The following is a 25,331-nucleotide window of genomic DNA, read 5'->3' as shown; positions in this document are numbered from 1 at the left end:
AACGCATACCTGGAATTCGTCCCTAACCACTGGACCACTGAGTTTGTCAAATTTGGATGCTTGATGGATACCAACAGGATAATTTTTAACTCAAGTTGGCCACCACATGAAGCTGGCTGTACCTTCCCGTCTTACCAACGTGCAAAATGATGATTGCCAGGCAAATGTTTGTTTGTTGGCGCCATTTTTACAAGCCAACTGGTAGAAGTCGCTCTTGAGCGATATTGGAAGGGAGGGAATTAAACACAGGACCTCGGGTGAAGGGTTTAGTTCTTGTGTATCACAAACATTTTTGGGAGGCAAATTAAACGTGGCTCTTGAAGAACTTTAGCATTAGCTAGGTGCATTTACTTCACAACCACCACATAAAGGTTACATATATAATGAACAGATACAATAGTCTGGGAACGACTACAACCTAAACGAAATGAATTCTTAAGCAATAACAATCTGAGACGCGCACACATACAACTAAAGTCAATTCTTGATTGAGATAATAAGCCGATTGACAGGCCGAATCACTTCAAGTTTGGAGTTGGCTTCTTCTTTTTCCTGCTTTGCTTCGTCAAGAGTAGCGAGAATCGAGCAAATCCAGATTTCTTTCTCTTACCAGAACAGTTCTTGATATTGCTTTCCCTCTCAAACCTCCCAGAAGAGGGTTGATCACCATTTTGTTTCTGCAGCATTTGTCCTAGTGACACCTTTTGTTTTACAGGGTTTTTTCCAGCCACCTCCATTTCAACCTCTTCCGGCAAAAGCAGCTTCCTGCTTAGTATTTGTCCTATGGACAAAGTTGGCTTCAACACAGGTGTTGGCCCGTCACTACCAAGATTCAGACCATTCACATCGCGTAACTTCAAATCTTTCCTGTGATTAGACGGGCAAGGATTTTTGAACTTGGTAGAGTTGTGAACAGAACGTCTTCTTTGACCGTGCTGGGATCTCCATTTGCGGAGAGCTTCTTCAACTGCCAGTTTCCCCCTATTTGCAGCCTCCACTCTATTCAGAGCTTCTTCCAATTCCTTTTTACTGGTTTTGACTTCTTCAGTTGCTTCCTCTACTTTTTTCAGGATTTCCATTTTTGACACGTTTGCTTCTTCAACATGAAGCATGGCATATGTTACCCTCTTCTTAAAAAGTTCCTCTGCATCTCGAACTTTGCGGGTTAGGGCTGAGTATTCCTCGAATGAAAGAGTTACGTCGTCGAATTTCTGCAATGAATCTCCAGATGAACTCTCGTGGTATGATAGAGCCTTAATTTCTGCTAGAGCCACTGCTTCTACAGCTCTAGCCGCCTCCTTCATTTTTCTCGCAGCAACCAACCGGATTTCAGCCGTTTTTATCTTCGGTCCTGTTTGTTCAATCTCAGACGTTGCTCGCAAGATCTCTAACTTTGCAGCTTCAGCCATTCTTTTGAACTGCTCAGTCTCAGAACTCAGCCGTTGAAGCTCCTTGAAATATCTAAAGAATTAGAAGTACCAACTTTAGTTTCACCATCCTTTGCCAATTGTAGCTTTAGTTTTGTTTGGTTTAACTCTTCTTCAAGAGACAACACTTTCAAAGAATTTGAAGTTAGCCGCACACGGGTTTTCTCAAGCATGGTTCTTTCCTTTTCCAATTTCTTGTTCAATGATTCAACTGAAGCTCGAATGTCAGCAAGATCGGTAGTAGTCCTTGTAAGGTTCATTTTCGCCTGCTTCAGTTCCATCAAGATTAAACCTGGAGCTGAAGAAGGGCAGGGAATCATGCCGCCCATTGAATTGTAATGACCACCCACATTGCCATGGTTTTCCTTATCCTCTTCATTTACCACAGGAGTCACGTATTCCTTACCTCCATTTGCCTCAAGGGCCACATTCACTTCAGATACTTCTTCCTGTAGCTTCCTTTTCAACTCATCAATTATCTTTTTGGTTTCTTCAAGTTCGATTAGAACATCCAGCGTTTCCCTTTCTTTCAAAGTAAGATCTTTCTCCAACTGCAAAGCCTGCTCCTCGAGTTTTGCAGTGTCAACATCTTCAATGTCATGTTGCTAAGAAGAGAAACACGTCACCACGTGATAAGGTAGTCTTTAGCAATTTGGTAAGCAATAGAAACACCAGAAAAGAAAAAAGCGAACTTGATGTTAAAAAGCTACCTATGGTTAGAAAACAACACAATCAATCTCTTTGAATCAGGGTCTTACGGAGTCATGGTTCAGTAATTTTATGAAAAGGGTACCATCCCAGAATGATTTTAACACGAAATGAATCCAAAGTTGCAACTTATGAATCTACCCTTCGGCGCAACCAACACGAAAGATATGACAAGATGTACAAGGACGCAATCCTATATGGTACAAGCCAAAACCCTTGAGTCCCCTACTCAACAAGACAAACATAAATCACCCTTCCTCTTTCGCAGTAGGCTAACACACATTTCATAATTCTCGATTGCCTTGGCGTTAAATAAAAAACTTGCTAGATGTTCATTAGTCCTAAAGCCATAAACTCACAAAAATGGCAGAAACAGACAACTAATAGCATTTGGCACACACTATTCCACAGAAACTGAAGTTCATCAAATTCCATTACAAGTTTCAACTACATTCCGAAGCAATCGGATCGCTCGGGCTGCTCTAAATCCAAGTGTAAGAATGCATTTTCATTACAAATTTACAATTTGAACCAACAATTAAACAACTTTAAACGTTAAAGAACAACACAAAACCTTACATTTCAAACTAAAACTTCATCGTCAGCCCAAAAACCAAAGCCATAAATCGCAATCCATGTAATTTTTCTCCTTTTAAGAAAAAACCCTATTCTTATTTCTACATTTCTCAAAAGAAAAACCCAATCTTTATATGTTTAGAGAGAGAGAGAGAGAGAGAGAGAGAGAGAGAGAGAGTTACCGCAGGCCCAGAAGGCTTATTGGTGAGCTGAGAGGGCTTCCAGTAACCGACTCCACCGAATCGACTCACTGCTTCCTTCACCGATTGAAAAGGGGCCGAAGTATCGATCTCCGCCCTCAAAACCCTGTCCTCCTTCCCCACATCCAAACCCGACTCCGACACTCCGATGATTCCGGTCTCCATGTCCAAACCCGACAACCCAAATGAAATCCCAACAGACCGAAACCAAAGATTGAAATTTTCCCAGTAACCTAACAACACTTCGCGTGTAGATTAATGATGTTTGGTTTCTGAGCAGAGAGAGATATCATAGTCTTCAGACAGACACAAACCCGAGCAGCACGGCCATTAGTACAAACGAAAGTGTACGTTTGATTTTTCCGGAGTTCCATAAATACCCCTGATAAATAGAGATTTTACACGTGTGATAGGGGTAGTCGGGTAGAGGAGGGGAAATAGTGCTGGGGTTTACGGGGGTTGCGGGAAAGGCGGGAGAGGGGTCGAATGACACGTAGGACAGTAGAGATGGATGGAGTGATATGCGCATTGATTTTTTGAAATTTTGTTGGGGCGTCGGGTGTCGTTCGATTTTTTTCAACGGCAACAAAAGCCAATATCACCTAACGGGCTTCTGGCCTTCTGGGTAATGATAAAAGCGCGTTAAAGAAAAGCACTTTTGCTTGTCCTCTTGACTGCCGTTGGGCTGTTTACTGTTAGTACGAATCTCTCAGAGAACTCAAGTACATGATCCATGACCGCCGACGTTCAACAAAACTGAGAGACGCTTCCTTTTTTTATTATCATTTTGGGTTGAGTTTAGAGAATTACTCAATTTTTAGGATTAACGTGACATTGTATGATAGTGGAATCTATGAGTAATTAGGTTAAACTCAAACTAGGATTTGATTTTTCTAGAATAAGAGAAAAATACAAGAGGAGAAGGTTGAAATACAAAAAGAGAGTGTTCACTTTCTTGATTCGCAAATCAAATCCTATATTTTTGAATCCTTTTGCAAAGAATTTTGGGGTTATGACATGAGAATCTCTACCTCTATCATATCATCTTCTTTATTTTTCTTAATTTGGAATGATCAAACCTTGGTTTGAGTTTAACTCACATCCCAACACTCATGGATCGTACTAACATAGTTGAAAAGATTAAATTGTCCATGACACGTAAGCACAATTAATAGCTTTTTTTTAAAAACTTATTTTACAAATAGAGTAAAGTGAAATATTAAGGAAGAGTGTAGGTGTTGAAGTGAGACAATATAGAGTGTAAGAATTAAAATGAAATTTAGTGAAAAGTACAAGTGTCATAGCTAAAGTCCACCCGTTTTAGAAGAGTAACAACAAGTAGCTTGTCCTTACTATTCACTTTGAATAGTATTTACCTTCGTGCACTTCCACCCATTTGCCACAGACAAGAGCAAGTACTATTCACAAATATATATATTTCGATTTTGTGGGTTGTTTTGTTGCCCTTACCACCTACGTGTTATAATAAATGTCTAATAACATAATAAAGGTCTAAATAAAAAACATAGAAGGTTGTAATGTGGAGAATGAAGGAGAAGGTTGGGTATTTATAGAACGGTTAAAAAAAAAAAAAAATTCTTATTTTTCCCTTTTTTTTTTCCTATCTTATATATATATATATATATTTTATGGTTGGATTAATTTTGGCGGTTGATTTCCAAACTCATTTGAAATCCAATGTGCCAAAACATGCCACGTGTTAGGAGGATAATTTTTCCAATTTTTTTCCATTGGAAATGCATCAGTCCTCACAAAGCCACGTCAACTAGCCGTTGGCTATCGATTGTTGGATTAATGCAGTGGCCACATTGCTGCAGTAACTATCAGCCACTCGCCCCTCTTTGAATGTGTATTACACGTGCCTGACGTAAAGAAAATTAAAACGTGACTAACATCATGCTGACTTCAGCCTTACCCGCTAGTGTAAGGTTGGACTTGAGATGCTCAGGCTTTTAAGCGGGCAGTAGTTGGCCCAATACTTTCCCTTGCTTTGTTGGACTGCTGAAGATGATTTTTTGGGCTGGAGAGTATCATTATTGCCTTTGTCCTTATCTTTCACCAACCGATGAAAGTGCTTTAAATTAAGAGGACATGTGCATTATGTGCACAAGCTATGCAGTAAAAGTATCTGTAATGGGGCAATAGACTTTGGCCCTTGGCTGCCACTTGTGGCTACGGGGCAACAGGCATTAGGCCCTTTTTTCTCATACTGCCTGTTGAAATATTTGATTGCTGGAGATGAGATGCATATTGCTTGCACCTTGCTCTCACTTTCTCATCACTTACAGTGGAAAAACACCTAATAACTTTTGCCTCAGTTCCATATATAAAAGGAAGGGAAATTACAAATCCTAAACCCTCTGTGTTGCTTTTCTTATTTTCATTTGGTTTTACTTCCAAATTTTATTTACAAAGTCAATGAGTACATCAATTTTACTGATCATATAAACCAATAGTTTGTTGCATTTCATTTTCAACTAGAAAAATGATCATTATTTCAATAATCATGACATGGGATGGTAGTAATTTCTTGTACATATATAGGTGCATGTGATTTTTAATTTAGGTTGCCAAAGTTTACTTAGTCATGTGATGTAGCGGGATGTAACAAGGAAAACCGAACGATATTCCTTCACTAGAATCCACTAGGAAGAAATAGAGAGAAAAACTCAAGTTTTATTGATAATTGTTGAAAGATAACAATTTCAACACCTAAGAGATGTATATACACATCCAAATCATAAAACCAAACCCTAGAAGGACTCAATGTTTAAATAGGAAATAAAATATACAGTAAATAAGAATGTTGGTAGCAACAAGCAAATGCGTGTGTAAGGTAACAAAATATGGGTCGTTGACTATGTTTTTCAAAGACTAGGAAACACACATTGTAAGTGATAAAGTGATGAAAATGTTGACGAGAGTTTTTAGATGCGGGTCTATCGAGTTTAGGTTACTCTTTGCCATCCCCAATTTGACTTGTCAATTCGACCAATTAGTAAATGACTTATAGCGTAGTTGATCAAAAACTTCGCTTTGCACTCGGGTCCTAGCTTTAATCTAACAAACAATGGCACCTAACATGCATGTAATTTTACAAATAATGATGTATAAAAAGTGTATTACAACCTAACATGCAAAGTTTATTCACATAATAACCGAGTTTAACTAGTATTCAAAGTTCTCCTTTCCTATAGACCTAAAAAAGAACAAGTTCAAAGTCTAGCTCTTAGATTACTAAACCTGCTATACAAGCTGGACTTGGAATGTTTGTGTAACTTGGCATATCCTGCAAGGTCACAAACCACTTACAAAACAAAATATTCATCTAAAAAATTAAAAAAAAATTAAAAAATTTACAGCCCAGTAATTTCTTTTGCATTTGTATTTAGCATCCTCTTCCTTGAGATCATTAATTTCCATTACTGCTCCACACCTTATGCTCTAGAGTCCACATGCTAACTATACTATACATACCATACCCAAGCAACAAACGGCCTGTCACTTCCGCAACACAGAAAAGCTTCTGAGAAGCCGCAACACGAAAAGCTTCTGAGAAGCTGAAGAGGATGGCTTTTCTTCTCCTATTTTTCCTCATTTCATCCTCAATTGTTAATGCTTCAAACAACACCTTTAACCCATATTCCTCCAAGTGTCCCGACGTGATGACCATCATCGAGGGTCATGTCCGCAATGTCGTCTACGAGGAGCCGAGGATGGCAGCCTCGCTCCTCAACTTGTTCTTTCACGACTGTTTCGTGAATGTGAGTATGCTACATCTGCATGTTTGTTTAGTTTTTGTACTATATTTTGCTAAATTTCATTTCGACTATACCATGGCGTTTGGAGTGAAAATTAACATGATTTTTTTCTCATTTGTAGGGTTGCGATGCCTCCGTTCTTCTGGATGATACGGCTGAAATGATGGGAGAGAATTCCGTTCGAAGTGGTGGCCGATATCAAGGCTGCATTGGAGGCGGCGTGTGCGGCAAACCGTGTCATGTGCAGACATCCTAGCGGTTGCTGCTAGAGATTCTGTGGTTGCGGTAAGAAATTTCAGTTTCTGTGGAATAGTGTGTGTGCCAAATTATAAGTTGTCTGTTTCTGCCATTTTTGGAAGATTATGGCTTTAGGACTAATAAACATCCCATAGGATCATCGTTTCAGCGTGGGGAAACCAGGTGTGTAAGTTTTTTATTTAATGTCAAAGCAACTGAGAATTATGAAATGTTTGTCAGCCTCCTGCGAAAGAGGAAAGGTGATTTATGTTTGTATTGCTGAGTAAGGGATTCAAGGTAGATTGCACCGAAGGTAGATGGCGACTTTGGATTCATTTCGTGTTAAAATCGTTCGGGATGGTACCCTTTCCATAAAATTACTGAACCATGACTCCCCAAGTCCCTGATTTTGTTATTTTCTAACCGTAGGTAGCTTTTAAACTTCAAGTTCGCTTTTTCCTTTTTTTGTGTTTTCTATTACTCAGAGTTAGCACTCTGTTAGCTATGTTTAATTGTGCTATATGTTAGAAGTGAAGCTGAGAGTATGAGAGACATTAGAGTAATTTTTGTGGAAAATTGGGAATTTTCTTTCGAATATATAACAAATAGTTAGAGAAATAAGTCCATTAATATAAGTTCTTAAATTTTATTTGTTTTTCACGATTTGTTTATGGGAAATTTTATTTGAACCTATGTAATAACCTCTTTTTACATCTAATTTATTCTCTACACTCATATTATTTGCAATTAAAGAATTAATATCTCTTTAAATCCAAATTTATTACCTAAACTACCTTTTCAAACCCAATTCAAAGTGTAAAATTATTTTTACACCCATTTATAAAATAAAATCTCAAATTAAATTGGATCTAATAGAAAAAAAATAAAAAAATAAAAAAATTCCCCTTATAGCTAACTAGCTTGAATTTGGGTACGTATGAAAATGTTCTATATATTATTGGCTTATTGAATGTTAATAATTTGAAAAACTGATCAGTTTTTCACTTGAATTGTTCCAAAATTTTCTTGAAAGTTCCCTTCTCCACAATTCGAAGCTCAAGAGGCCATATCAAATTGCTTCTCCTTGAGACCACATAGCCATGATCCAAAAATGTTGCATCCATTTCTCTTCAACATTCACTAAGAACTCTCTCTTCAACTTATCCTTGTGATCTCCCAGTAAATTATGTAGTGGCCTGGTTTTGGGACATCAAATCTGCATGGCTCGTGAAATCGATCAGCTCGACTTTCGACTTGCTCAATAGTTCAGATCCTTTATGGACCACCATTTGAAGGTTCTTTTCAGTGTTTTTGTCAATGTTTACTGTCAGTATTGATAGTGTTTTGTAAAAATGGTGATAGGGTTTGATTATTAGGGGTGAGTTTATTAATAAATTTTAGTTTTAATGTTAATTTCATCTTGTACTTGATGGTAATTATGCAATAGGGTAAAAAAGATCATTTTCGTTTATGGTGTGTTTACGAAACCTGGAATGGAGGTAGAAGAAAGGGAATTGAATTCTTCCCCAACTGATTCCAGCATTTACTAAATTTTGGGAATGAAAATATTTGTGGGCTCCACCCAAAATCAGTAATCAGATTCCTAATATTGCCGGAATCCAATTACTAACTTGAAGGAGGTATATGAATTCCAGAAGAAAGCCAACTTCCAAATCAGACTTCTTTACCGAAATTACCCTACCCTTTTCATCACGATTCAACCACGAAAAGCCCACTCATCCCCACCCCTTAATCAACTCACACCACCGCACCACCTCCTAGATTGCCAAGACCCACCACCAACCGACCCCAACAGTTCTACCAATAAACTCCCGACATCTGCATATCCAATTCCAATTTCAGATACAGAGGAGTATATAGATAAAAGCAAACCTTATGATTTGCACACTAAGAATGGAATTGGAAAAAAGGGAACTTGACTTGCAGTTTGGTTTTTTTTCCCAATTCGATTGCAGACATTTTTACAGATAGCATTGTGCGGCTGACAAAGGGTTGAGAAATCCGAGAATGGTTGCCAACAAGGAGTTCATCGTTTACAACTCGATGACCCGACAAAAGGAGATTTTTAGGCCGATAGAACAAGGTCAAGAGATGATCGCAAAAACCAATTGAGGATGCAGAGGGGGGAGAGTAAAAAAGGTTGTGGTGGAAGTGGAATCGTGAAGGTTCCAGAACCTCTCCCGACTCTCGTTATTTTTGTTGTTGGGTTTTTTAACTTTTTTTGTCAAATGAGTTTTTACTCATTAAAGAGTAAAAATTGAAAGAAAAAAAAAAAGTAAAAAGAATTCAATTTTTATTAAAAAAAACAAACATGAGAATTGTTAAAATTTTAAATAATTTTCTTTTCTTACTATTATATATTATATCAAATTTTATTAAAAAGATATATAAAATATTTGATTTGGAACAAGGGCATTTTAGTAATCATACTAGTTTATATTCCGATTCTACTAAATTAGTAAACTACTTTATGGAATTAGTGTCATTTCTATTCCGATTCCAGAACATTTGAGTAAACAGCTTCAACAGGAATCCGATTCTGACTCCACCTCATTCCAATTCCTCATCAATCCAATTCCTCCTCAATTCAATTCCTCTCAATTTAATTACGGATTAGTAAACGTGCCCTTATAGTTTAAGTTGGGTGTAGAAAGAGGTTATGTAGGTTCAAATAAAATTTCTATTTGTTTACATATGTCATTTTTAGTATCTATATTATTTGATCTTTTTTATTTTGCTCTAACAATTTATTTTGCTTCTAGTAGGGCGGCCCTACATGGAATGTCCAATTGGGGCGGAGGGAATCCACCAAGGCTAATTTCTCTGACGTTCGGCGTTAATATCCCGTCCCCGAGCTTCAACCTTCCTGATTTGATCTCTCTATTTGAGCGCAAAGGGTTCAATTCCAGAGAGATGGTAGCCTTGTCATGTAATTAACAAATTATTGTCTTTCCGTTTGATTATAACAAATTTACATGTCATAATACGCTGTGGTGTGGGACTTTATTGCTGCTTCTCTATCTGCTCAATATAGGGGCACACACCTTTGGAAGAGCACATTGCGTTTCGTTTTACCACCGCGTGAAGGAGGACAAGGATTTAAATGTGTCACTAGCCGAGAAGCCAATGGGCTCTGCCCAAATGGAATGGTCAGCAACATCTCCATTTTTACTCAACCACTCGACGGCACCACTACAATCGAATTTGACCATGCCTACTTCAAAAATTTGGAGATGGAAATGGGCCTCCTTCATTCGGATCAGCAACTCATGAGCGGTAAACTCACTTCATCTTATGTCAGAGCGTATGCAAAGTTTCCTGATAGAATCCATTCGGACTTTGCCCAAGCAATGCAAAAAAGGGCACTCTGGACATACTGACAGGCCAAGGGGGAGAGACAAGAACAGTGTGTAGGAAAGTCAATATTCCAAGTCGATCCGCCAGTGGCGCGATGAAGTAAATGAAGAAGAATGTTGTAGTGAATGAAGAAGAATGTTGAGTATTTATAAAAGGACAAAAAAATATTTCTTCTTTTTTCCTATCTTTTTTTCAATTTTTTATATTTTTTATAGTTGAATTAATTTTAGTCACTCGCCCCTCTTCACGCTTGTATTACAAGCGTCTGATACCAAAAAAAAAAAAAAAAAAATAAATTACACAAAATTACCTTAATTAGAAGTTGTATCACAGTTTAAAAAAAGTGAAACCACGCCTCAAATCACCAAAACCACTGCCTTCTCCGACTGCACTCCGATCTCGCCGACCCCCTTCTCAGTCTGAATTCAAACCCTGAAACCATTCTCTCCCACGCCTCCGTTCAAACCAAACTCCGAAAACCTGAAACCAAACCCTGAATGCAAACCCTTCTTCTCTCCCACTCCCACTCTCAGATTCAAAACTAAATCCAACACAACCCAATCCCTAAACTCTCCCTCATACTCCTCTGCGCCACTCTCACCACAAACCCCCAAACGCTAATCTCCCAAAACCCATCTCAGCCCCCATCACCCCTAACCCACCTCTCAACTTGCACCCTCACCACCCGCTTCAACCATTTCGTTCTCTAATTTTGAAATTGATTGCGGAGAGAATCATGCTTAATTTTCTGATTAAGCTCAAGAGGAAGCATTAACCTTGTGGAAATGGAGGAAATTTGTGGAGACAATCGGAGGTTCTGATTTTCTTTTTTTTTTTTTTTTTTTTTTTTTTTTTTGGTTCTCGTGAATTTGATCACGCCGATCATGCATTTTCCAATGAAAATCCAACCAATCGACTTTTGCACGAGTCCTGAAGACCTAACTCGGTTATCAAGCCGGTGGAGGCGAGGTCGCGGCTATTCGAGCGGCCGTTCACAAACGTATGTGCTTGACGAAGATGGTTTGAGCCGCTGATGGAGGCGATTGCAAGGGAGCAGCAGGTGCAACAAACGGTCTGAGACTGAAGGGAAGGTCGGCGAAGGAGGAAAGGTCGGCGGAGAAGGTGAATTTGGTGATTTGAAGGGGTGGGGCCCATTCATGTTTATTTAATTTTTGACAGAAATTATCATTTTTAAATGATATAAAAAATATATATATATATATATATATATATGATTGGTACAAGTGGACTGTTGTTTTGCATTGAGCAACCTAAATATTAAGCTACTAATCGCAAGTTTTAAACTCACAAGTGCACAAGATCAAATACATAGTATAGAAAGCAAGTACGAGATCATTCCCACGAGAATTGCACTAATATGTATCTAGAGTATGATTCCTAACAATTTAAATTAATTAATTCACAAAACTAGCAAATATGCACATAAAGTTTTAACAAAATAGTTTGAGATGTCTTAAATTTAAGTATAAAAACACAATATAAAGAACGTAGGCAAATAAAAGTAATTGGTAATAAGGGTTTTGAAAACTGATGTTTGAACGGTTAGGACTTTAGTTTCAATCTCTAACCTTTTTCGCCTAAGCAACCGATATACACTATGATACAAAACAAATTATTGATGCTTAACGTTTGTCAACCTAAAGGCATGGTATCTACTCTTTAAGCTATTGATTTCCCTAAACAACGAATTAGGCATGGGTGTCTACACTAACTCCTTTCATTCTCGAAGTATTTAGTATGATATCTACTAAGTTGCACTCCGAGAAAGCATAATACAATGGAAATCGACAAACACACGAATCCTAGAACATGGTATCTATTCCGCTTATTCGTGATAATTAATTCCAAGAACCGTAACTAGTTCTCATGTTACTCGGCATAGGTACAAGACTTGATCATCCAAATTTACCCATGTAACAAGCTCAATTACAAAGATATTCTATGGTGATCAATCATAAAATAACTCAAAAGATTGGAAATAAAACTAGAATTAATCACTAAAGCATCAACAAATTGTCTTGTAACAAAAGTGTATCGAAAATACTCAAGAAAATATGATTAGGACGTCAACCAAGTCCCAACTATGAAATTTAGTTACTCATAATCTAAATGGGCAGTACAGACAAACAAAACAGGAAGTAAAAGGAGAAGAAGAAACTCTTCGATGATGACTTGCAGAACGGTGCTCTGGTCCCTTTTTCTCCCTTCTGCCGGTTGTTCTTTCTCTGTTTTGGTGGCTGCTGCTGCCTATCTTATTTTTCTCTTTTGTTTTTCTACTTTTTATATCTCATGCCCCCTCTGCTGGTCAGATTAGGGATCCTCCTTCATTCCTTCTAGTTGTAACTGACAAGGCAATTAGCCTTCTTTTCCTTATCAAGCTTAATGAGCTTTAAAATCTCATTATATTAAAAAGACTTTTAATTTACTTTCTCTCAGACTTTTTGGCTTTCTTCAACAGGTTAAAACTCCTAATAAATAGGAATTTTAATCTTTATTTAATCTGCCACATTGATACACGTTTGTAGAAAATTTCGTATTCGCTCATAGCCCAACCTTCATGTACTAAAACTACCATAACCCCCTCTAAAAAAATGATATTCACGAACCGTAAAATTCTACGAAGAATAGACATCCGTGGCTTTTCAAGCATATGTGGGACATCTCATGGTTCCTTCTGAGTCAATACAGTTTAACCCACGAACTTAGCTGATCTACACAGGCTGTGCTGATGACATATGATTGTAAAAGCCTTTTTTAACTCCCCTTCCACTCTTTTGCTTGTTACAACCTACAAAACACAAATATAATGTAAAACCTATATAGAAGAGTAAAACAAAGGTGTAAACAAGGTGAATTATTATATATATAATAGTGAATTTACGAGCATAACAACTGCCATGTCAGCAAATATATGAGCCCTGATGTGTATTTAAACTAACTTAAATAATAGATTAATTTAAACCAAATTAAACTCGCAAGTGCACGAATCAATTGTAGTAATATATGCAAATATGAAGTCGATCCCACATGGATTGCTTTAATACCAATTCAACCGATTAATCACGCTAGACTTAATTAAGCAAACAAATGATAGATTGAATTGAATAATTGATTAAAACTAAAATTAACAAGAAAAGTAAAAGACAATGAATTAAAATAAACACACGACACAAGAAAGCCTAAGGTTATGAATCCACCAATAACAATCGTATTTACTTTTCCTAGAGCCAATTACTATCCAATTACCATGCCAATGTTAAAGGTTGTTCTTTCTAAGGTATGAATTAATCCGTATTCAGGCATCAACTCTTGTATCTCTATGTGATAATTATATCCTATTGGTTAGGCATACAATTAAACACATAGAAACCCACTAAGCATAGAAGAATTATGTCAACCAAGTAGGACTAGCTTGATATTGGTCATCCTCGATAGTTTGTCTACTCTTCTTAATCTTAGTTCCAATAAACCTAATTGATATTGGTCATCCTCATAGATTTATCTAAATTTCTAGATGCAAAATTCCTAAAGGTGATTATTCATTAGAAACTCAAACCGAGAATAAAATACCCATAAAGATAAAGAATATAACATGGCATATAATCGGATAATAATCAACAAAGTACTTCGCAAATATTCATGTCATGGCTTCATCATAAACCTTAGAAAATAACTTAGTTACACATAGAAATAAAAATAAAAGAAAGATAGAACCCAGAATCCATGGCAAAGCACGTCCCTAAGCTCTTCTTCACTAATTGCGGAGATGGTAGTATGATGTAGTATGGTGCAGTGGTATGGATGGATGGATTGATGGATGGAAGATGGATCCCTTTTAGAGAGAGCTTAGGGACCTTATTTATACTAGAAAACCCTAAAAGGTCTAGGAGAAAAACTCCTAAAATAAAACAAACTCCTAAACAATTAATGACACAAATTAGGAAAGAATCCTTCTTGGCTTGGGAAACACGTCATCTGCCTTGCACACCAATTTTGGGGTCGATTTATCTTCTAGAAAATTCTGTAAAAATATGGAAACGTAGCTTTATCTCTTTATCTTTTCAAGCATATATCACACGCCACTAGAAAAAATCGGGAAAGTCTTCAAATCTTCATTCTCCTACAGCTGCGCAATTTTGATGGGAAAACAATTTCTGCAGGATTCATTTGTAAAACCTGGAATGAATGGCTTCATGGAAAATTATGAAATTTGGACACAATGATCTTCAACCTCTTAGCTTCCTTCTCTAATTAGCCTTGCATACTCCTCCGGAAAGTCGAATTATCACCAAAAACGTCCTAAGTGCACAGAATGGCTGAAACTGAGAAAAAGAAAGTAATAAGGCTCTTTTATAATCAATTCCTTAACAAAACTTAGGGATAATTAATATGAAAACATGATAAATAATGCACCTATCAAGCCCTCTATTTGCCAAGTTGTCACTTAAAGGCCAATTTGACAGAATCACTAACGGAGGTCTGACATTGCAAAGAAATTATAAATTGAGATATGACATTACAATGTTTAAAACATGAGGTATGAAAATGTAACGTGATTCATAGTTGAAGTAATTTTGTATAATTTACCTAAAAAATTAAAACATGCCTAACGTCTTGCTGATTTCAGCCTTGCCTCTTATACTGTAGTTGATTGCTGGAAATGAGCAAATTGCTAGCTACTAGCTATTCTCATTGAAAAAAGGCTAATAACTTTTGCCTCGATTCCATATATAAAAGGAAAGGAAATTACTAATCCTAAACCTAACGTTTCTTCTCTCAAAAAAAAAATAAAAAACTAACGTTACTTTTGTGTTGCTTTTTTATTTTCATTTGGTTTTACTTTAAATTTTTATTTAGAAAGTCAATGAGTACATTATACTGATCATATAAACCAATAGTTTGTTACATTTCGTTTTCTAGTAAAATGGTCATTACTTTTAATATTCATGACACTGGATGAGAGTAATTTCTTGTACAGATATAGGTGCATGTGATTTTTAATTTAGGTTGTTAAAGTTCACTTAGTTATGTGACACATTGGGATATAACAAGGAAGCTCGAACAATATTCCTTCACTAGAATCCACTGGAAAGAAATAGAGAGGAAAACTCACATTTTATTAATAATAATCGAAAGATAACACTTTCAACACATTAGAGATATACGTCCAAAACATAAAAAAAATACCCTAGAAGACTAAATGTTTAAATAGAAGATAAAACAAATGGTAAACAAAGTTTCAAAAGTATCTCAAACGCTATTTTGGGATAGTAAATGAAGGAATTTGGGCAAATTTGCCAAGAACAAGTGGGGAAACACTTTAGTATGATCAACATAGGGACTAAATTTTGGACTAATATTAGATTTATAAAACTATTCAGGTAACAATAAAGAAATTTGTTTAGGCCCTTTAAGTCCCTTTTTTTTATTTTTTCTGAAAACCTCGATGGTACAAAAGTTTTTTTTTTTTTAACAAACAATATTATCAACACTAATGATGAGGGGTGAACTTAGCCTCACAATAGGTTAACAATAATGTGGTTCAAATTCGCCTTTAGCAAGAATCGAACCTAAGACCTCTCACATACAAACAAATTAACCTTACCCCTCATAATACAAGATACCAGGAAGATCGAAAGATTGTTATAGAAAACCAAAAAATACTAACTAAACCTTACCCTCATATTTAGGCCCTTAAGTATAAATTATCGAACCTAAGACCTCTCATATACAAACAAATTAACCTTACCCCTCATAATACAAGATACCAGGAAGATCGAAAGATTGTTATAGAAAACCAAAAAATACTAACTAAACCTTACCCTCATATTTAGGCCCTTAAGTATAAATTCCCCATAAAATTATTGAGTTCAAATGAATTTCACTAAAGGATACTAGCTAGTTAGGGTGATTCACTGTTATAGAACACATTTGACCTTTAAACTTGCAAAAGGACGAGCATTAAATTATGAACAGCTGTGACTATGACTAACAAAATATATGTGGAAAAATGTGCAAAAATTATACAAAAGCTGTAAGTAGTTAAGGCATGGGAGCTGTATAACGTGAAGAAAGGGTGGTTGATGAGGGGTGGCAGTAAATGACAGTTGTAAATGGTAGTTTTTGTTAGATCAAATGTCTTTTGGTGTTTTACAATTCTACCAGTCCGTAGCGGGAAGGCCATTAACTCTTGAGTTACTTCAACAATAACGTTGGTAGCAACAAGAAAATGTGTGTGTAGGGTAACATAATAGGGGTCGATGATTATGTTTTTCAAAGATTTAAAACACATTAATTGTACGTGACAAAAGTGATGAAAATGTTGATGGGAATTTTCAAATGCTGGTGTCGACTTTAGGTTACTATGTGCCATCTCCAATTCAACTTATCAACCCGACCAATTAGTAAATGACTTGTAACATACTTAATTTAAAAATTCGCTTATGCAGCAGGGTCCGAACTAGGTTTAATCTAAGAAACAATTTCACCTAACATGCATGTAAGTTTATAAATAATGGTGTATAAAAGTATATATTACCACCTAACCTGCAAAAGTAATTACGTACAAATAAAACCACAAAGTTTTAGCTCGTATTTTTTGTTTTGTGTTTAATATTTAAATTGTTTTTATCCTATAATAAAGATGTAATGGGTCGAGTCAATATTACAAAATTGAACCACTGCAAGTGGCCTAAGTAGTTCTTGCCTAGTTGGGTTTGCTCCCCAGCCTAGCTTCGAACCCCGAAGCTGTCAAAGTGGCCAGGCACTGTGCTGCAATGCACAGTTGGAGCATTTCACATGCACCGGAGGGATTAGTCCTTGAGCCTGGGAAGCCTTTGGGATACCCTTGACTTAGTCAAAAAAAAAATATTACAAAATTGATTTTGCCTCGAAAACTTGTAAAAGAATTTGCACAACTGTCCAGAACTGGATATGGAATAGCAGCCAATTAACCATGCATGAGTATTACATTTTCAAAAGACAGCCGTGGACCTCGACTAACTATATAAATGGAAGTGTTTGAAAAACAAAAATATATATGCAAAAGGATTTCCACACACCATTCTTCATACCTACACATTGATTTCAAAGTTCTCCTCTCCTATAGCCCTAAAAAAACATGTTCAAAGTCTAGCTCTTAGATTACTAGACCTACTATACTTGGATTGCTTGTGTAACTTGCAAACCAATTCCAAAACAAAATATTCATCTGGATTTAATAAAAAAAAAAAAAAAAGAAAAGAAAGAAAACTAGAGTGCAGTTCAATATTTCTTATGTATTCTTAGTATCTCTCTGCTTCTTTTTTTTATCATTGACTTCCATTAATCATCCACCTAATTCTTAGTATCTCTCTTTTTTTATCATTGACTTCCATTGATCATCCACCTAATTATACACACACACACACGCACACAACACCCATGCAACAAACGCCAGCCACTTCCACAGCACAGAAAAAGCTTTTTGAGAAGGAAGCATGGCTTTCGTCTTAATTTTCTTTATTTCATTCTTCTCAATTACTAATGCTTCCGACAACACCTCTAACCCCTATTCTTCAAAGTGTCCTGACATGATGACTATCATCGAGCGTCATGTCCACACTGTTGTCCTAGACGAGCCACGCATGGCAGCCTCGCTTCTCAACCTCTTCTTTCACGACTGTTTTGTGAACGTGAGTATGCTATATCTGTATGTTCTTTTTTCTTTTGTACAATATTTTGCTAAATTGTATCTGGACTATATCATGGCACTCGGAATGAAATTTAACGTGATTTTTATCTTCTTTGTAGGGTTGCGATGCCTCCATTCTTCTGGACGATACGGTAGAAGTGATAGGAGAGAAGTCCGCTCCGCTAAACTTGAGATCCCTTCGTGGGTTCGAGGTGGTGGACGACATAAAGGCAGCATTGGAGGTGGCGTGTCCTGCAACCGTGTCTTGTGCAGACATCCTAGCGGTGGCCGCCAGAGATTCTGTAGTTGCGGTAAGAAATTTCAGTTTCTGTGGAAATGTGTGTGCCATATGCTGTTAGTTGTCTGTTTCTGTCATTTTTGGGAGTTTATGGCTTTATGACTAATGAACAACCCATAGGATTATCGTTTTAGCGTCGGGAATCCAGGCGTGTAAGTTTTTGATTTAATGCCAAAGCAATTGAGAATTATGAAATCTGTGTCAGCCTTCTGCGAAAGAGGAAGGGTGGCTTATGTTTGTATTGCTCAGTGGGGGACTCAACTGTTTAGGTTTGTTCCATATGGGATTGTGTCCTGATACATCTTGTCATATATTTCGTGTTGGTTGCACTGAAGGGTAGATTCATAAGTTGCAACTTTGGATTCATTTCGTGGTAAAATTAATCATTCGGGATGGTACCCTTCGGTAAAATTACTGAACTTCCTAAGTCCCTGATTTTGTTATTTCTAACCGTAGGTAGCTTTTAAACTTCAAGTTCGCTATTTTCTTTTGGTGATAGCACTCTTTGTTTAATTGTGGAAGATTTTACAATGAGTGGAGAATGAGTGAAGTTGAGAGTTTGAGAGATATTAGAGTAATTTTTATGAAAAATTTCGAATTTTCTTTCGAAGATATGAATAAACAACTATGTAGCTAAATAAGTCTATTAATATCCGTTTTCCAAAAGTAATTGTTTTTCACGAATTTTTTCTTTTGTGTCATTTGTTATTTTAGAATCCATATAATTCGTAGTCTTCTTTTTTACTTTGCTTCTAATTGGTGCCCAACAATTTATTTCGCTCCTAGTGGAATGGCCCTACATGGGACGTCCAATTGGGCCGGAGGGACTCCACCAAGGCCAATTTCTCAGATGTTGGCGTTAATATCCCGTCCCCCAACTTCAATCTTTCTGAATTGATCTCTGCATTTGAGCTAAAAGGGTTCAATTCCAGAGAGATGGTGGCCTTATCAGGTAATTAACAAATTATTGTTTTTCAGTTTGATTATAACACATTTTACATGTCATATAATGTTGTGATGTGGGACTTTATTGATGCTTCTGTATCTGCTCGGTATCATGAAGAAGCACACTTTATTGCTTATATTGTCTCTGTTTGATTATAACGCACTTTATTGCTTATTCTCCATCTGATTTTAACACATTGTAAGTTTTGTTAGGTTGGCAAAGTTCACTTGGTTATGTTCTAGTTTGACTAGGTGGGTTAAGGAGACAAAATTAGTATGCGTGAGGGTTTAAGAAATAGTATATGTGAGGGGATGCTCCTCTTTAGTTATGTAGATTGTTTTGGAGACGAGATTTTGTAATAATATTGATTAATTGAATGTAGGGGCACACACCATTGGAGCAGCACACTGCGCCTCCTTTTACCACCGCATCTACAATGACAAGGATTTAAATGTGTCCCTTGGTGAGAAGCTAAAGGTGGTCTGTCCAAAGGAGGAATGGCTCAGCAATGTCACCAGTGTGACCCAGCCACTCGACATCACAACTGATACCCGATTTGACTTCGCCTACTTCAAAAATTTGGAGATGGAAATGGGCCTTCTCCATTCTGATCAGCAACTAATGAACGGTAGCCTGACTTCATCTTATGTCAGAGCGTACATAGCATATCCCGATACATTCCATTCGGACTTTGCCCAAGCAATGCAAAAACTGGGAAGTCTGGGCATACTCACAGGCCAAGACGGAGAGATAAGATCAGTGTGCAGGAAAGTCAATATTCGATGTCGGGCCGCTAGTGGTGCGATCCACAATATTTTTACTAGTATGGTGTGTCTCCTAGTGCTAGCTATATTTTTGTTTTAGTTAGTAAAATTTGTAAATAACAAATTTTCCACACAATCACTCCAAAGCTGCAACTGTAATCTCTGAGCTTTGTTACTCGACTAGTTCTGTTAGTCTAACAAGTAATATCTACTCATTTACAAAATAGTTTCTACCTCCTTCGTAAACTATATAATATCGTTATACCTTTAGCAAGGGGTGGTGGTGAAGTTTTCTCAAGACAGAGAGAGCAAGGGGCCAATTGCAGAATGCTACTACTGAGTAGATAGAAAGAATTGAAGGTTTATTCAGGGCTAGACCCGATAACAGCAGTCTAACATTGGTCATGCGTGGCAAATGATTAAGTTCAAGGCACATGTGCAGTAGCCAGTTGACCTTCCGCAAACAAACTAAATATCAGCGATAAATAAAAAAGACATGCATTTGGGGCTCCAAGTTTTCTTCTTAAGCTTGTGGATTTAATGAAAATGAACAGGGTTCCATCTTTTAAGTTCGAAAAGATAGCGGTAATCATCATTTATCACAAATCATCTAAAAACTGTGGCTACTGGCTGATCAAGGTGACCCAATGTCCCACAAAAAAAGGGTAAAGACGTTCAGAAAGTTTTTTCCTCAACGTTTTGAGAGAAGAAAAGTAGTATTAAATATCCCCAAATAATTTTGGTTTAGATACAAAGCATCATAGCCTATCATAATTGTAGAAAGCTTCTTATAGCAATGTATTTGATAGTGTACTAATACTCTATAAATCTTGTTTATTTGCAATGTGTTATAGTTTTCTACAAAACTTTTGTCAGAAATTAGAAAAGGTTTGTTGGAAAATTAGCTATCATCCCTTTTATAGGAAAATTAGAATTCTTTACAGTTTTTCTATATCATTTAGATTAAACATCTGTGCCTTTTTAAAATTTTATTAAAGTGCTTTGACCAATAACCACTCAAGCTAAATTACATGTCATTATTATATTTTTTAAAATTAAAATAATTTTTGAATTTATCCTTTTATCTGCATGATGCACATTTCCTTATTTAGTGGAGATATTAGTAATTAAACTATATTTTCTCTTATTCCAGATATGTTTTTTCTGTCACATCTTGGCCAGGGGCGGATCACTTCCCGAGCCCGCTCCACCACCGTAGCACGATATTGTCCGCTTTAGGCTTACCATTCCTTCACGGTTTTGTTTTTGGGAACTCGCAAGCAACTTCAGTTCCTACGAAACTCGAAGCCAGTGAGCTCCCAAAAGGCCTCGTGCTAGGTAGGGATGGGAATATACATTTAAGGATCACTCCTTTGGGCGATGTGGGATGTTACATTTTCGATCACAGTTTTTTTTTTTTTTTTTTTTTTTTTTGCAAACATTTAATATTATTTCTTTTTCCAAATGGTTGGTGTTTTTTTTTTCCAAATAGTTGGTGATCAACATAAAAGCTCCATGTAATTTTTCAATTTTTTTGGGAAATTATATTTTTTTTTGCTTTTTTTTTTTTTAATTATAGTTGTTGACGAATTATTATTAGGTACAATACATTACGCATATATTATTTGCGGATACGTTTGAATTTACAAAAATCATTAATTGGTACGTTTGTTTTGATACATATTGTTAATATTGGTACATTATTTTTATTTTGGTACGTTTTATTTTGCACACATTGTGTATTGGTACATTTATATTATTCTCAATCCTATTTTCTCTTAACGTAATAAAAGAAAAACTTATTTCAGTATGTTTGATTTTATGGGATTTTAAAATATTTTAAATTATTTTGATCGTAGATAATTATTGCTAAATTGTAGCTTATTGTGAAAATATATTGAATTGAACCAACTTGCTTTTTTTTTTTTTTTTTTTACAATTATCTCTAACAGATGAGAGTGTAATTAAAATGTTAGATTATCAGAAATTTGTTACAATCTAATGTGCATATAGCACCAAAATTATGACAAAAAAAAAAGTTTAATCAAATCATTAAAAGGTATGGATGTTTGATCTAAAAAAATTCAAAACTGAGGTGTCTCAATCAAAAGATCCCTTATTTTATTATTGTTTATGTTTTTCTTGTGGGCCAATGATATTAGAGTTTCTTACCCATTAAAGATTATGGTTTTGCTTTAGTTTTCACTATATATAGTAGTGCTTGTATTAGTTTATTTGAAAAGTCATTCGCATGTAGCCTCTTGGGTTATGTAGCCGTCATGGCAATCTTTCCTTCACTTAATAAAATTATATTAGTTTATAGTTAGTTTGTTCGTTTGTTAATCGTGCACTCTAATATTCAACTTGGTATCAGAGCAAGTTTGATCCTTCAAGGTTGAATGTGTTCTTGGTAGCTAGTTTGTTTGTCTTGTCACGTTCCTCTTCTTCGTTGTGCCCTTGTTAGGGTTTTGTTGCTTACAAAAAAGAGAGCAAAAAAAATTGAATCTGTTTGCTGCATCACATCATCGTCTTCTTCTACACTCGGAACAACTGCCACGAACCCGCATCACCATCCACGCGTGTTGATCTGTAGAACCATCCACCACCGCTGCTGCTCGACCACCACCCGCCACCGCCGCTGTTTCTGACCTGCACGCTGCTCCACCATGAACCAGACCCGTATCGTACCCCCACCTCGCTGCCTGCCTGAACCTTCCGCTGCATCATCGTCTTGCCACTCAGTCACGCCTGCACCACTACTCCTACCAAGCCCCTGCTGCTGACCGCGTTCGACCCACGACTGTCGTCGAACCCACATCGAGTTGCGCTGCGAACCCAGATTGCATGTTTCATTATTAATGTTGTTTGGAGAAAAAGAGAGGAAAATGAAAAAAAAAAAAAAAAAACGAAGAGAGAGTAGTAGTTAGGGTTTTGAGGCCCACACGGCAAGGAAAAAAATGTGCTGTTTGTCTTTTGTGTTTGACCTTTCTGAGGCCCACACGGATATCATGGAAATAACCTGCTGTTGGAGCTTGTTGATGCAACGATTACTCGAGTACTTGAATTGGTGACCACTCGAGTGACGTTGTGTGCTGGTGAACTGAAGTTTGTTTGATTGAAAGTACACACTGGCATTGGGATTGGAATATTGCACTTGCACCACTTGGAATACTTTCGCTCGTTCGCCTATTTGCTAGCTTGATTGCTTGCTCGCTTGTTTTGTCCACCTAACGAAGCTTGTCTTGTCTTGTTCGCCTAATGGAGATTACCTTGTTGTGTCCGCCTAACGGAGCTTGCATCTGCATCTGCTTGTTGGAAAACTTATGACATGTACCGCCATGAGTTTGACGGGGGTGTTGAAAAATTAGTTATTATTTTATTATTGTTTATGGTTTTCTTGTGGACCAAGGATTTTAGAATTTCTTGCCAATTAAGGATTAGGGTTTTGCTTTATTTTTCACTATATATAGTAGTGCTTGTATTAGTTTATTTGAAATGTCATTCGCAATGTAGCCTCTTGGGTTATGTAGCCATCATGACAATCTTTCGTTCACAATAAAATTATATTAGTTTATAGTTAGTTTATTCGTTTGTTAATCGTGCACTCTGATATTCAACTTCTGCTTGAAAGAACGCAACTGATAGCTGGTTTGATGTAGGTATTCGATGATCACCGTATGAGTCTTGTTTTCACCAATGTAATCAAGCGCTTTGGCCAGCAAACTCCTCACACAATATGCACACATTATCTTTCCCGTGATTAGACGGGGTAGGAATTATGAACTTGGTAGAGTTGCGAACAGGACGTCGTCTTTGACCGTGCTTGGTGTTCGCCCCCTAAGTTCGCTATGGTTCCTGTGGACATGCCAGGAACTTGCTCGAACAAGAAATTGGTGGGTGTGAGCATGCTATTACTAGTTGCCGCTAGTAAACGGAATTTAAATGATTGAGATTGCGCTTGAGTTCGACTTCTAACAAAGAGATTGCGCCATTGAGTGGGAGTGGCTCAAATCAAAGTTCTTTCTTTACCTTAAAGATAAGGACTTTACTTATGTGGAGAGATGTAACAATGTGTAAATGACAAGTTTGCTGGAAGTGTAACTAACAGATGAAAGTAAATGACTGGAAATGTAGTTGTACAAAAATGTAATATTTATATTACAAAGTTATATAAATACAAAAGGATGCCCAATACAAGGTTGGAGCTTGTTCCCAAGGGATTGGGCAAGTTACTCTAGTCTTGTGGCAATTTCTAGTGGTTTGGGGAATGGCTTTGAAGGTTGTAAATAAAAATACAAAGGAAATCAATACTACCGAGTGAGCAGCAGAGCTAAAAACAAGGAAAGTAAAGGGTGCTTAACTAAAAGTAAATGTTTACAAGGAAACTGAGGAGCTGATTTGAGTTGAGTTGCTTGATTGATTGGTTGAGTGTCCACAACCTTTGTGCCTCTGCTTCTTTATATAGAGAACTGAGAAAGCCTATTTGATGAGAACATTAAACTTGTGGAGAGAAGCTCCACTGCCAGCTTGCCTATGAAAAATAATATTAAAAGAAGCAATCTTGCATTTCCATCACATGTCTATTAATCTCACTTGCAATAAATTAATATTTAAAAGAAGCAAGTTGGCTTCTTTCCTCCACATATCCATCTCTCAGGTATGCCAACATCCTTACTCACAATAAAGCCATCGCTTCAAGCCATGTGGAGCTGACCCTCCTCCCCCCTTTGATATAAAAAAATATTGTTTGTTCAAATAAAAAAATACAATAAATAAATATAGAAGATTGTAGGTGAAATAAAGATTGAGTTGTTGTCATTATCGTCCACGTATCATAATAAATGTCTAAAAAACATAATAAAGGTCTAAATAACAAATATAGAAGATTGGAGGTAAATACATATTGTTTTGTTGTTCTTATCATCCACGTGTAATAATAAATGTCTAAATAACATCATAAATGTCTAAATAACAAATATAGAAGATTGTAGGTAAAATACATATTGAGTTGTGATGCGGAGAATGAAGGAGGAGATTGAGTATTTATATATAGAAGGTAAAAAAAAAAAAAAATTTGTCTTCTTATTTTTCCTTATTTTTTTCAATTTGTATATTCTTTCTACAGTTAGCTCAAGTTTGGCCGTTGATTATTTTAAACGGGCGCCTTATGGGTAATTATAAAGGAGTATGATGATTCTCTCCCTTCATATTCCTATCACATTCCCTCCATTCCTGTCAAACTTTGTTTTTTTGTCTTATTGTCTTTATAAAAAAAATTCAATACAAGATGTTGACGTTTTTTGTCTTATTGTCTTTATAAAA

At 36.5% G+C, this 25,331-nt stretch overlaps 2 protein-coding genes and 1 pseudogene across 2 annotated transcripts; 2 read left to right on the top strand and 1 right to left on the bottom strand.

The window, feature by feature from the left end:
* Positions 1 to 317: 317 nt before the first annotated feature.
* On the bottom strand, positions 318 to 3,345 carry LOC103962176 (WEB family protein At2g38370). Its single transcript, XM_009374853.3, is given in 3 exon segments — positions 318 to 1,456; positions 1,459 to 2,032; positions 2,894 to 3,345. Coding segments are annotated over 3 exon segments (1,695 nt in total). The 5' UTR covers positions 3,077 to 3,345; the 3' UTR covers positions 318 to 518.
* A 3,303-nt stretch (positions 3,346 to 6,648) lies between these two features.
* Positions 6,649 to 10,224, top strand: LOC103962191 (annotated as a pseudogene).
* Positions 10,225 to 17,900: 7,676 nt separating this feature from the next.
* LOC103962190 (peroxidase P7-like) lies at positions 17,901 to 20,113 on the top strand. The gene is made up of 4 exons (XM_009374865.3): positions 17,901 to 18,002; positions 18,121 to 18,312; positions 19,086 to 19,251; positions 19,628 to 20,113. The coding sequence occupies exons 1-4, from the start codon at positions 17,901 to 17,903 to the stop codon at positions 20,107 to 20,109; spliced, it is 942 nt and encodes a 313-aa protein (XP_009373140.2). The 3' UTR covers positions 20,110 to 20,113.
* Positions 20,114 to 25,331: the final 5,218 nt, after the last annotated feature.

The sequence above is a fragment of a genome, unplaced genomic scaffold (assembly GCF_019419815.1).
Source record: "Pyrus x bretschneideri cultivar Hongxiangsu unplaced genomic scaffold, Pyrus_bretschneideri_v1 Contig11, whole genome shotgun sequence".
Lineage (NCBI taxonomy): Eukaryota > Viridiplantae > Streptophyta > Magnoliopsida > Rosales > Rosaceae > Pyrus > Pyrus x bretschneideri.
This window is presented reverse-complemented; position numbering and strand designations above follow the sequence as displayed.

Coding starts and splice junctions, on each gene's coding strand:
- LOC103962190 (XM_009374865.3), top strand. CDS start 17,901: ATGATGACTATCATCGAGCGTCATGTCCACACTGTTGTCCTAGACGAG. Junction 18,003..18,120: donor TTCACGACTGTTTTGTGAAC/GTGAGTATGCTA, acceptor TCTTCTTTGTAG/GGTTGCGATGCCTCCATTCT. Junction 18,313..19,085: donor CCAGAGATTCTGTAGTTGCG/GTAAGAAATTTC, acceptor TTTCGCTCCTAG/TGGAATGGCCCTACATGGGA.